We start from the raw sequence: 14,926 nt of genomic DNA, 5'->3' as shown, positions 1-14,926 counted from the left end.
TGGCTGCGATGGCGGGTGTAGTGACGCCACGTGCAGCAGCAAAAGGCCGTCCCAGGTCAGCGCCGATGTTGAGAGCACCTGTGATTTGTCTCCCCTGTCTAGCCCCAAACACCAACCGCTTGAAACAATGAGCGAGAAATCATCCCCGGATGTTGACTCGTCTCGTCATGAAACCGGCTCAGGGTCATGTTCATGCTCGCCCATGGCATCCCCCGCTGACCTTCAACCCCAGACGTACACAGTACGAGAAAAAGACTCGAATGAAAATTTAAATTTCCCGGAGAGCAGCACGAACTCTGTTAGCTCACAGTTGAACTCGGGCGTCATCCAAACGACGACGTCACACACCGACTGTGACACCATCAACACCAGTCTCACACAACAGACTCTCACAAACTCCACCAACCACCATCTTGTACTTATGAGCTCGCAGGGGTCGGGGGTCAAACGGGTGCACAGCAGCCAGGATATGAGCAGGAGACACAGGAGCCCGTCCTGCCGGAGGAGAAGCTCTGACATCTTTGAGAACTCTGGCAGGTGTCAGGACAGGTACGAGGACAGCCAGGCGGGGACGGAGAGAGCTGGACAAAATGTGGACGGTGTCCTGCAGAAAAGGGAGGCAAACAATTCCTCTGTTAGATTCAGAAACACCAAGGTCAGTCAATCAAAGTTTTTTACAATTTTGTTTTATTTATTTTTATTCCTTGTTTTCTTTTTCATTTTTTAAATTATGATCAGCTATTTTTATAAAAAAAATAATTAAATTAGTTTATCAAATTTACTAAATCTGGTGTAGTTGCCTATTTGTGGTTGTTAATCACTCCCCTTAGCTGATCGTTAATCTTATTTTCTTCAAACACTATTGGAATTATTTTTTTTTTCAGGCTTAATAAAGTTTTTGGTAAAACTACTGTATTATTATCATTAGTAATAAAATATAAGTTAAAAGAATGGTATTTTTAACCATGTCAAAATGACAGAAAATAAATATAACTATAATTATCCTGAGCATATTTTAAACTAACACTCCCCTTATACATTTTTTTTATGGTTACAAATGCTAACAAAAAAGTATTTAATGTTATGTTTAAATAATATTGGATAAGTAAGTAGTTTTTTCTATATATTTATATATATATATATATACACACACAAAATTAATTGCAAACTGTCAGAAAATCCATGTAAAAATATTTTTTTACTTATTAAATTTTGTGTGTAGTAAGTGATGATATTTGCTTGTGTTGCAACATTTTTGTTTAAAAATGATTTGGCTCCAGTTTAGAAAAAAAATGTCTGTTATAAATTAGCAGACAACTACCAATCAACTTTTATTAATGTTATTTATTTTGTATTATTATTATATATGGTTGTTGATTAATAATAACTAATAATAGATCACTTTTAAATATTAATTTTGGTTTAAGGGTGCAGGCTCCAGAAAACACTCTAGAAATTATTTTTTTTTTGAATTTTCAAAATTTGGTATGGTGAAAAATTTATAAAAGCAATGCTAAATTTAACGGTATTTTACCAAAAAAAAAATAATTTGAAAAAAAATATTTCTAGCAGGTTTTTTTTTAAAAAAAACTAGCCAGCTGACTCTTTTACTGTAAGTAAAAGAAGAACCAGTATATGGCCGATATGTTATTTTATGAAATTTTAGAACTCCACAAAAAGTTAATTTTTCAAGATGGCCGCTATTGCTATGGCAAGCATATTTTCAGAAGAGTCCCTAAGGCATGCAAAAATTTCCCCTTAAATACTTTAACTTATACATAAACAGGCGCATAACCAGTTGATACGGAACGCTTAATTGTGTTGGAGGCATGGTCGAGTCGGCAAAAAGCTCATGGTTGATAAATTTGAACAAAGTCTCGATTTCAACCCACTGGCAGATAAATCTCGATCCCCTTCAACACTAATAATTAAGAACGAAGAAGAAGATACATAAACAAAAAGGCTCATTATTTAATATTTTTTTCTCCAGTTTTTTTCCTGAGCCTATCCCCTTAAATTTAAAAAAAAAAATTCCATTTGTAAACAATTTTATTTGTCTCTGTTAGCACTCTGAAGAATCCTGGTCTGAAGAAGAGGAAGGGGAGGTGAGTGATGACGAGACACCTTGTCGTCCCCCCTGCCGCCAGTCCTTCTCCACCCTGAGCTCTGAAGGTGTCTTCTCAGAGGAGGATATCAGTGACAGGTCAGGCAACCAAGATGGCAGTGGTGACAACGGTCTGCTGTCCACTGGCAGTGCAGAAAACCTGCAGGCGGAGCTGACCAAACTGACCTACATACCAGATGGTCTGTCGGACAGGGAGAAAACTGTCAAGAAGATGAAAAACAAAGTTAACTCCCCTGATAGGATGGTGGGTTGGAGATTAGTTTATAGCCATAGATATAATTGATAATTTCTGTTTGCCTTTGTAAGATTATATTTTTAAAATTTGTCTAAATTATATTAGTGATGATTGTTGTATTTCCTTATTATTTTATTACCAATATTTACATTTCTAAAGCAGGTAGTATTTAGGTGGCAAGGGTCTATTGTAGATTCGTTTTCAACTTTGTTTTTAAAGAAAAGAAACGCAAAACATTTAGTTACTAAAGTTTGTTAAAAAACTACTCTTGAATATTACAAACAATGAGTATCTCAGTGATAAAATTTTTTGTTTTCTTTCCCAGAAATCTGAGACGGACACAAGTTCGGACGAGTGTTCCGATATAACAGTGTCATCAGCTATACACAAAACTAGGTCTGTAGAGAGTAGCACCCACTGGTAGCCAGCCTCCTTCTATGTTCTTCAGTCATCTTCTCAAAGTCATCTTCTCAAAGTCATCTTCTCAAAGTCATCTTGATGTCACTAGCTTCACATCATCAGTCATCCAACATGAACCATCAGTCACTCAACACTGAGTGAGTCATTCATCTTCGCCTTGTGTAGAAGCAAGACAAATTTGTTCTACCATTTACCTCAGATAGACTAGGATCAGAGCCAGACAGGACAGGACTTTCTGGTAGCTTTTACATGAAAGGCAGTGCTAGTCAGTTGCTGACCACACAAACTTGGGTGGGCAAGGACACAGTGAGTCAATGGTTGACACAGAGAACGGACACATTGTGGACACTTGTCAGTCCCTAACTGACATAGGACACACGTTTAGTCACTAGCTAACATATTTAGGACACAACTAGTTAGTTATGAAATAATGGATGAACAAATGTCTACAATTATTTCAAAATGTGTTCTGGGATTGTTGTGATTTTGCCAATGTGTTGGTCAGCAGAAGACTCGTGGTTGAGTTGTATTATTTGCTGCAGGACAAAGCCACTGACCAGTTGACCAACTGTGTGAGTGACCTGTCTAAAATACTTTACAAACATTTGGTAATGTGTCAGATTCTCAGTGGATATAGGAGAAGCTAAGTTGGACATTTGGAGCTAAACTTTTTCTGTGTTATTCTTCACTCTAAGGATATGAACTTTGACCTGTTGATGCTGTTTAGTTCTCTACTTCCTGGAGTTTAAATTTGTGGTGAGAGTTGTTTAACATAAAATATTAACATTATTCGTGTTCTAGCTAGACATGTGAATTAACCTTACAGATGTTCTAGCTAGAACTGTGAAAGTTTTAAAGATGAGATTCACCTTTTCCCTTATCATGTTGACCTGTATACTTCACTATAAATGTGGGGCTTGACTTGCTCTCATTCAAGTCTTAGCACTTGGTTATTTTACTCTCAAACTTCTTGACATGTGTTTTACATGGAGTTGTGGGACTTGTGGGTTGGACTTTTAGCAATCTGATGCTGATTGTTTCAGATTGTTATTTACAAAACTGCAGGATTTAAAAAAAAATTAAATGTTTTCAAGTAAACCTGGAGGTTCACATAGATGTATCATTCATCTAAAACAGAAAAGAGTTAACTTTAAATTTGTTCCCATGAGTCATTGGCTGATACTATTTTATTTACCCAATTCACCAAAAATCTGATTGGTTGATGATTTTAGTTTGTTTAGAGACAAAATATAATTGGCTGGGATCTTTTTAAACACACAAACCATTTGGTGATCAATTTATTTTCTCTAGTTACAGACACAAATGGATGATAGTAATCTAACATTTGATTCATAAATATTTCTACATAATAAAATTTAATTTGATTTTTTTTTGAAGAAACAACCAAGATAGTCATTAACTTAGTAGAAACTATAAAGTAAACTAAAATTGGTATAAATTATAATTAAATTTTATTAAACGGGATTTTTTTTATCGATGCCTACAAGTAATTTCCTAAATTTCGATCATATTAAAATACTTGTGTATTTGATATTGGGTCAAAATTTTCAAAAGTTTCAGCATGTCTCACTCACATTTACTGGTCTCAATAACTAAAATATTTTAATTATCCTTTTTTTTTAAATTAATGGCCTGTAAACTTTTGCCTGTGTTTTGGAGAAAAAAAAAGTGTTTTTGGTTTGCCTATTTGGTCAATACATAACAAGAAAAAATGTTTTAACAACTGGTTAGCTTCAGACTGTATCAAACATATTTCTATTTCTAAAAATGTTAAAGATAAAGTTTATAAACAAAATAGAGAGCTTGAATTGTAAGCTTGCCTGTGTGTGTCTACAGAACTCACTTCTGTTGTATTTGAAAGGGTTTATAGAATGGCATTTCTTTAATGCACTTAGAAATAGGACATCATAGTGGAGGATGAGAAAGTCACTTTGATTTTAATGTGATACTATTTATAGCTTCTTGCCATAATTATCTGCCCCTGCATATAGTTGATCCTAAACCACTAATGTACTTGGATATTCAGTGTGTATTTGAATAGGTATTTTTGTAGATTTTAAAATAGGTTTAGGTTATGAAAATGTGGTAATGATGGTATTGGGAATTTATAATTAGGGAAATGAATATTTGAATTGAAACATTTTAACTTGTGATTTTAAATTATTGCTGTAAAATATTTTTTTTGTTATTGACATTCCTTAAATAAATAAAGTGTAAATTGTGAGGTTAATATTTTTTCCTCTAGGGCTGCACTTTTATTTTATCTGCATATCATTTTACAGTAATGTTTTTACAAGGCTAAAAATACATTCCTTTTTACAGTGTCCACTTGTTAACATTTTTCAACTAGAGTTTTGTTAACATTTTAAAACTTACTTTATAAAAAAAAAGCTACTGTAAAATATTTTCTGTCGGAATTAGGCTTCCCTATCAATGATATACTAAATTATTTTACATCAGAAATAAACATGCCAGTTTTAAAAAGGGTTTCCATCAATGATCTACTAAATTAATTTCTATTAGTATAGTAACTGATAATTTATTATATTTTTTGAAATAATAACTAATTTAATTTGTATTCATTAATTAATTGCAAATTTACATCAATTGTAATGAATAAAACTTCCTACAAAAAATATACTTTAAATCAGACATAACATGTTGGATGTTACCTAATCCATTCTTCATGCACACAAATTCCTACAGCCTATTTAATAATAATGTTTTGTTTATCATTCCTAATGATCTCAGTGCTAACAGAAATGATTTATTGTCTTATTTATTCAAAGTCTGCTCAGTACAACTTTTATTTTCCATTTGGTTGAGCTTTTTGTTTTGTTTGACTTTGTTTGCTTATCTTTCTGTTTAAAACCAGGGTTTTGTACACTCCAACAAAATTATTAATATCAAACCTTGTGGTCAAGCGTTGTACATCACAGTTGTGTCCAAGTTGTACCAGGTTAAACATCTGCCAAATGTGTCAGTTGAGTCAGGTTTAACATTTGCCAAACTTGTCAGTTGTGTCAGGTTTAACATTTGTCAAACATGTCAGTTGTGTCAGGTTTAACATCTGCCAAACATGTCAGTTGTGTCAGGTTTAACATTTGCCAAACTTGTCAGCTGTGCTGTATGACCCTTGACCCTGCGTGTACCTCATTAGCTCACATTTCATTGGCTCGTCATCTCTCCTAGTTTTGCTGGATAAAACAAAAGTTTCGCAGGTAGAAACTTCATCACTCTACCACATTACCTCCCTCTCTACACCCAAAGTTGCATCAGTTATTTGTGTCTTACATCGCAGGTAGAAACTTCATCACTCTACCACATTACCTCCCTCTCTACACCCAAAGTTGCATCAGTTATTTGTGTCTTACATCGCAGGTAGAAACTTCATCACTCTACCACATTACCTCCCTCTCTACACCCAAAGTTGCATCAGTTATTTGTGTCTTACATCGCAGGTAGAAACTTCATCACTCTACCATATTACCTTGTTATTAGTATTGATGCAGTTTACACACGTTTGTTAGGTTTGCATAAATACATTTTAGCTAAATCATAAAAGGATAAATTTCATTAGCAGAAATTAAGGGCACCAAAGCTTAATTGCTGTAAATGTGTAAATATGTAACACACCACATGTGGAAATTTTAAAATTAAAAACAAATTTTGTCTTTGAAATAACCAACAAGACAGACATAGAAGTTATCTCAGAAAGAATATATTGATGAATATAAATTGATTGTTGAGTGATTCCTTGTCTCAGTCCATCCCTTAAGGACAAAAAACTGTTGGCATTATAGGGCAACCTGACGTATTTAATTCACTGTCATATCATCGGTTATTTAGTCTTAAATAGATTACCTCCCATCATAGGTTAACATATATTTTACAATACATTCAACTAAAAGTATTTAAAGTTTAGGATCCATTAACATCTTATTAAATGTTAGTCTATTTGTCCATCTTATTGACATAAATGTCAGTACACTTGTCCATTTTTTCAACCAATCATGTTATGTCCATTTTTTCTTCTGCACATTTTTTTTTACATATCCAATGTACATCTTGTAAATGCCATGTTATGTTGAGTACATGAAATGTAGTATACCTGACATGTGGTGTACATCTTGTGAATGTCATGTGGTTGACCAGTGCATGACATGTGATGTCACCATACTAGGACCATTGTTAAATTGATCATCTTCCTTCATCATCTGATCATCTTCGTTATCATCTTCTAATCATCTTCATTATCATCTTCTAATCATCTTCCTTCATCATCGTCAATAACTGTTGTCTTCACCCATCCATAGTGATGCCATTATGTCCAACTACAGCTAATAAAACAATTGGATGAAAACAGTGGCTTTTTAAATTTTCTAAATAATTGTGTTTGTTACCGTCTGTTCTTATAGCCTTCACATTTTGTGTGTTGTGTACAAATGGAAACCAACATTCTCAGGTGTTGAAATTTGTTCTACAGAAAGGTTGACATCAAATAAAAGTTAAATATAATTGTATTCAGTAGATAAGCTTTAAAATATTAAGTATAACAGGGTGAACTTAAAGTTATTGTTAGTGCTTATAAAGTTTCTTATTATAAACGAAAGAAAACAACACATTTTTAATCACATGCAAACAACTTCAAAATACAATAAGTTACCAAATATAATGACATATTGGCTGTTGTTATAGAAATTCATTAATACAAGATACCTTACCAGATTTACTATCTGGTAATAAATCAGTTATAAAGCATGGGGTTCCCATTACATAACACAATTTATTTCTTCTTAAATACAAATGATGATTTCACAATCTGAAATCAGCGTTTGTCAAGAGGAAGTTGGCTTTTAACCTAATTAATTACTATTTAATTACAAATTAAGTTGAAATTTCTGACAGTTTGATTAACTGTACATCGTATAATTATTTTATTTTATTCTTTTTTGTTTATTTAAACCTAAACTTTGAACTGATGTAAACGCACGTTATCGGTCCTTAAATAAATTATAAAAAGGGACGTAACTGTTGATTACTTCCTTTATCAAAGAATTATTTTGATTGTCTCTGTTTGACCAACAGACTTAAAAAGCGAATATTTGAAAGGTTACAACAAACAATCATCATCATCACTCCTTTGTGGCCACTGGGAGCAAAGGGCTGCAACCACACATCTCCAGCGGACTCGGTTTTGGGCTGCTCCTCTAATCTGTGCCCATGAGAGCCCAGCTGTTTTTGCCTCTTCCTCAACCGTTCTCTTCACAACAAACGAACTAAGGTTTAATTTGTAGCTATATAAAGTCTAGCTCGTATTGTCATTTTATCGTATTCTTATTACCTTTTTATTTAAAAAGATTTTTTATTATAAACGTTTATATATATATATATATATATATATATATATATATATATATATATATATATATATATATATATATATATATATATTTATATATATATATATATATATATATATATATATATATATATATATATATATATATATATAAAGCGAATACTTGAAAGGTTACAACAAACGAACTAAGGTTTAATTTGTAGCTATATAAATTCTAGCTCGTATTGTCAATTTATTGTATTCTTTTTACCTTTCATTTAAAAAGATTTTTATTATAAAGGTGTTTATATATATTAACTACTTAAACCTAAACTGTGTACCCATATGAACCTACGAATAACATTAGCAGTCCAGCGTTAAATTGTAAAGCGAGATAACTGCTGATTACTTTCTTTATCAAAAAATTGTCTTTTAGATGGATACATTCAAAATAATTGCAGATAATGAAACGCGTCACTTCAAAAATAAAAATATTAACAACGAATGAGAGATTCTTTGTCTCTAATGCATTTCTTTAAGCAAATGCTGTAGATCTTCATTATATTATATTTTGTAACATAATCTGAGGAATGTTGCCTGGAGTTCATTAGAGCAATAAATTAGCTTTAGATAATTGGGTGAACCAAACTTATCAACAGCGTTCAAATGAAATTCTTCATAAATTGTGTGTTCAATTGACACACGTTTCGTTACCGCTATTTACTGACTACTCAGACACACACCTTTATTTTAACTTTAAGAACATCAAGAGGTGTCTTGTAGTGGGCCAGTCGACAACGTCCATAACATATCTACAGAAACGTCTTGTCATGTGCCCATGTAACCATATTTTGATATATTGACATCTCAAACACATAAAGTGGCTGACAGTGACGTTAGCAAATTAATATATAAAACAAATTGTCAGAAAAAATGTATCCTGAAACAGGTGGCTACCGGAATGTTGCTTTTAAAACAAGGGCGTGTTTATATAGATATGAAATAAGTAGCCTTGTTTATACACACCCCACCCCACAATAATGAAGATGAAATCTATAACAAAACTAAACAACTTGATATTTTGTGTTTGCACAAAATATGGGATTGCAATTGTACTGGTTTGCACTGGCTGAACAAGATTTGTAAATATATCGTCGTATTTTAAAAGCCTGGCGCAGGGGTGAACTCGAAAAAAATAGATAAATTTAATAAATACTTTAGAAAGGATAGTATTAGATACACCGTTTAAACACAATCATTTAATAAATTATTGTGTTATTGATTTTAGATTTGGCCAGGAATTAAAATAGTTGATAAAACATTTGAAATATGGCGTTTTGGGAATTTTCTACACTTTGATATTTTTTTTTACCACACAAATGCTGAAAGAATTGAATTTCACTTGTCACTGTCCAGGTTTTACAAAACTAAGAAGACAGCTAATTAGCTATAACATATAAACAACTAATCAGCCATAACATATAAACAAACTCCGTGCGTACAAAAATAGAATTGTTAGCTCGTGCAGTTGCTCTTAATACTTATGTTGGCAGCTACAAACTTGACTGCCGACATTAAGCCTTTGACTGCCGACATTAAGTACAAACTTGACTGCCGACATTAAGTCTTTGACTGCCGACATTAAGTACAAACTTGACTGCCAACATTAAGTCTCAGCTACAAACTTGACTGCCGACATTAAGTCTCGGCTACAAACTTGACTGCCGACATTAAGTACAAACTTGACTGCCGACATTAAGTGCATACATGACTGCCGACATTAAGAACAAACTTGACTGCCAACATTAAGTGCAAACTTAATTGCAGACATTAAGTACATACTTGATTGCAGACATTAAGTACAAGCTTGACTGCCGACATTAAGGATAAACTAGACTGCTTAAAATAAGTCTCAGCTATAAACTTGACTGTCAACATTAAGTCTCAGCTACAAACTTGACTGCCGACATTAAGTCATAGCTACAAACTTGACTGCCGACATTAAGTCTCAGCTACAAACTTGACTGCCGACATTAAGTCTCAGCTACAAACTTTACTCCCGACATTAAGTCATAGCTACAAACTTGACCGCCGACATTAAGTCTCAGCTAAAAACTTGACTGCCGACATTAAGTCTCAGCTACAAACTTTACTCCCGACATTAAGTCTCAGCTACAAACTTGACTGCCGACATTAAGTCATAGCTACAAACTTGACTGCCGACATTAAGTCTCAGCTACAAACTTGAATGCCGACATTAGGGATCGGCGTGGTCGAGTCGGTAAAGCTCATGGTTGCTAAACCGAAAAGTCTCGAGTTCGAACCCTCGGGCAGTCGAGGCTCTTTAGCTGTGGGACAGCCACTCTTCTAGGAGAGACAACTCCGAAATCAAACAACTGCTGCCTTGTAGTTTGTTCTTGGTTGGACAAAGGCTATGGAAGCAAATCCAAAAAGAAAACCAGCTGAAATCGGAGTCAATGGCCTCAATGGCGCATAACCAGTTGACACGTAACGCTTAATTGTGTTGGAGGCGTGGTCGAGTCGGCATAAAGCTCATGGTTGATACATTCGAACAAAGTCTCGAACAAACCCGCTGGCAGATAAATCTCGCCCGCTGGCAGATAAATCTCGATCCCCTTCAACACCAATAATTAAGAACGAAGAAGAAGAAGAAGAAACTGCCGACGTTAAGTCTCAGCTACAAACTTGACTGTCGATATTAAGTCTCAGCTACAAACTTAACTGCCGACATTAAGTACAACCTTGACTGCCAACATTAAGTGCAAACTTGATTGTCGACATTAAGTCTCAACTACAAACTTAACTGCCGACATTAAGTACAAACGTGACTGCCGATATTAAGTCTCAGCTACAAACGTGACTGCCGACTTTTCTCTTCATTACCATTGTGTTTTGTTTATCATCAACACAAAACATTAAGATTATTAACGATAACAAAATTAATGAAAGAAACTTTAAAATCTTCTAAATCTTTAATGACATCCATACAAACAGTTTTGTAAACAAATACAAATAGTTTTGTAAACAAATACAAACAGTTTGTAAACAAATACAAACATGAATTAAAGTATAAATAAAGACAATGATGGCTATGACAAATCTAATGTGGAGGTTTAAACAAAACAAAGATACAAGTGTAGCCTATAAATATTTCTTTTATCAACAATAAACATTTGTTTATAATTTTGTTTATGTGTCTAACAACTCTAAACAAATGACTGAAAGAAACTAAACAATTGATTTCTTGTCTTCACCAGAATACAAAGTTGCTGATGAAGACATTCAAGTCTTGACACACACAAGTTTAATGAAGGGAGCCGCCATTTTGTTTGTTTACATTAGACAAGGGGAGAGAACCAACAGTTACATTAGACAAGGGGAGAGAACCAACAGTTACAGGTGGATCACTACAACCACACATCCTCCCCACAATAATTTCCTTCAGAGTTTGATCCACTGTGGGGATGTAACCACCACCTGTCATATCCCAGCATGTAGACATGTGCTCCACTGGAGCCAGGACATGTACATGTTGTGTACGTGTACTTGTACAAACCTCCCCTCTTATGTTTGTGTGTCCATTGTCCTACAGAGACCTGTTTAGGACAGCCATGAGGATGTGACACTATAACGGTCAACTTGTCCACATCAACAAATCTCCCGTATTTGTCCCTTACTTTCTCACATAGATCACCAAAGTGCCCACACATCTTGTCCAGTTCATCAACCAACTCTAAGTCACATGACACACATGTAAACCAACACCAGTCTCTCTCAATGTTTGCCACCTCCACCCCCCAGCCATCAAGACTGACCCCAGGACTTTTATTGTCATCAAAACCTACAACACACCTGGTCTGTCTCGCCTCACTCTCATCAAACACCACGTGTGTGGCTGTCCTCAAGTGGACCTCCCCCCACACTTTGCTGGGTGTGTCCGAGTGTTGACACTTGCCACATGGACAAGTGCCCTTGTTGTCACTCTCTGTGTACTTGACCACATGCCACACTCTCCCCGTCCCTGTCCTCAACACGTCACTTCCTCTGGTGTTATAAAATGGATACTGACCACTGAAGCATGGACCAGACTTTGGTCTCTCTAGACTGGTGTACTTGACCTTTATCAGGACCGTTAGGGCAGACAAAGCTTTGATTAGCTCCAACATGATGACGTCACAGTAACGCCAGGGGAGATGATCCAAATTAAAATCATTAACAGGTATAAAGTTGACATGACCTGGATTCTTCTTACAGCCGGTATAGTGCTTGTGTAAGTCAGCTTCACCTCCATAGCAGATCTCGGCTTCATGATGTCCTGGAGAGATACAAGGGGAGGGAATTCATATTTTTAAAAAATACAAATTTAAATGTATTTAAAATAAGGTACTTGTCAAACAAAATGCACAACTATAATAATTAACAGAAACTTCTTATTTCTCTTTATTTTATTAGCTGAAGCAGATGAAGTAGAGTTTACATGTATCATGTGGTATATATTGCCTGCCAAATGACCATTTAACTAACCATCTGTTTTTAACAGACTCAGTAAGAGAACTCGTGCATCATAAGTATGTAAATAATGTAAATATGTGCCAGAAACTCTGTATAAATGTAAGTTCTTACATTTTTCATACATGTTTTACACAATCCGAGACTCACCTGGTATAAAACCAGCTTCATTTTTTTCTTCTTCCAACTGTGTTGTCTCATCTTGTCTATGTGTTAGACCTAAAACAATTTAACATCAAGGTTTCAATTAGATTAAACACAAACCTATACCAGAAAATAGAGCATTTCTCTATTTGTAAAACAACTGGGATGTTCTAAACATTTACAGTAAATACAAAACATGTTGTCTAGAAACATTTATTTTACCTTTCTCTGCCAACTGATTTTCTCTTTTCTTTCCACCTGTATTTCCCATCTCTGACAACTTTACCTGCAATAAAAAAATTATTGTAAAATAAATTTACATTATATGATTTTGTTACAAAACTTGTCATCATTTAATTCAACCACAGGGATGAGGTTCCAGATTATATTGTGGTGATGTGAAGACGGTTTGGTGTGGTGCTGACTAACATAATCTGGTGATGTGAATACAGTTTGGTGAGGTGCTGACTAGCATAAACTGGTCATAGAACTAAACTTGAGTTGAATCAGCTCAACTCTACTTCACCCAACATTACATTGTATCATAGTAAATTACAATTACACAATTATTTTACTCTAAATAACGGTTACATCAGATAGTAGCCTACATAAAAAACTATTTACATTGACCTATATCAAATTTGAATTCTTTTTAACTGGTCCAAAAAGTAGCTTAGCACATTCTCAAACTTTATGCCTTTTTCATAAAAGCTTTATTATTTTTATGTCAATTTTTTTTTTTTCACTTAGTTATCAGCTAGATAAAGTCAAATAAGAACACAGAAAAAGAAGAAGCTATATACAATAAAATTATTTTCATAACAATATCAAGTAAATAATCTTAAAACTCTCATTACTTGTGCTTTTCTTCAATAAATAATGTTTTAGTTTTAGCTAATGTCAACTTTAAAATGTTTAAAATGTGTCGCTTTTAATTGTCTCACATTTTAAATATTTATCTGCCATCTATCAATTGTCTTTCAAGCAAGATTCCACCCCCCCCCCCTTAAAATGATATCACACATCAACTATGTAATTTTTTATTATTAAGAGATTTTATACTTATACTAAAATACCTTCAACCTATTGAAGCTTAGTATATATCTTCTATTACAATTTATAAAAAAAGTATTTTAAATGTGAAATAATGGAAAAAATTCAGTTTCAAGCACATCTTAATGTGATTCTGAAATTTAAACCTACAAAAGAGACACAAATTTATTGACTAAATTGTAAATACATTTTCTAAGACGTAATCAAAGTTGACTTAAAAAATATGTGGTCTATTAAAATGCTAGATCAAATTCTATTGAATGAATAAAAAAATGCAGGCTTCAGCACAAACCTCAAGTAGCTTTTTAATTGGATCCTTTAAATAACAAAATTATGTCTTTATAGCCCTATTGATGGGTGATTCCACTGTCCATATGCTTCTCCTTCATACACCTTGATAAAAAGACATGCATAGTATTACATACCTTCATAACTTTAGAATATAGGATTACATGTATTAACAAACTAGATTAACAGTGTATGCTCTATTCTAAACTAATTAATTTCTCTAACTTGGTTTCTTAATTTTATAAAATTTTGCAGGTGTAGTGATTTTGTAGACTAGATAGATAGAGTTAGTCAGATCTAGATTCTATATATTTATCTAGATATAATCTTTATCCATATCTAATTACAACTGGATTAGTATGTGTTGGAATATAATAAACGAGTTAGATATACAGGCCTATTCGTAATACCACAGTTTAGCGTCGGTTATTATTTCGGAATGGTATAGCAGTTAAAAAACAATAAAACAAAGCATAGTCTATAGCAATGTATTGGAAGTACTGTAAACCATACTTGATTTGACGCCATCTTTTATTTTTAATATTGAACATTAAAAAAATTGGATGGATTGATTTTTTTGCATGTTGAATACTGTTTTGCTAATCATTTTGTATTGCTAATCAGTTTTAAGCGTTACTGATAATTATTGCTGTTACTAAATATTGTTCTATTAGCCATTTTTATATTTGCGCAATCATTTTTACTAGATCTAGATCTAATTCAAAATTGATTAGTGCAAATCCTCTGCAAGATTTTTATTTCTGTGTTT

General features: G+C 33.7%; 2 protein-coding genes across 2 annotated transcripts in view; one reads left to right on the top strand and one right to left on the bottom strand.

Annotated features, from left to right (window-relative positions):
• Positions 1-14,926, bottom strand: part of LOC131945143 (uncharacterized) — a 328,239-nt gene that overhangs the window by 96,780 nt on the left and 216,533 nt on the right. The gene's annotated exons all lie outside the window — the stretch shown is intronic.
• LOC131945154 (uncharacterized) lies at positions 184-3,110 on the top strand. Its single transcript, XM_059306173.1, has 3 exons — positions 184-655; positions 2,067-2,369; positions 2,686-3,110. The coding sequence occupies exons 1-3, from the start codon at positions 203-205 to the stop codon at positions 2,782-2,784; spliced, it is 855 nt and encodes a 284-aa protein (XP_059162156.1). The 5' UTR covers positions 184-202; the 3' UTR covers positions 2,785-3,110.

This window comes from Physella acuta, unplaced genomic scaffold, assembly GCF_028476545.2.
Source record: "Physella acuta isolate Inbredline_101_S28 unplaced genomic scaffold, ASM2847654v3 ptg000527l, whole genome shotgun sequence".
Classification (NCBI taxonomy): Eukaryota; Metazoa; Mollusca; class Gastropoda; family Physidae; genus Physella; species Physella acuta.
This window is presented reverse-complemented; position numbering and strand designations above follow the sequence as displayed.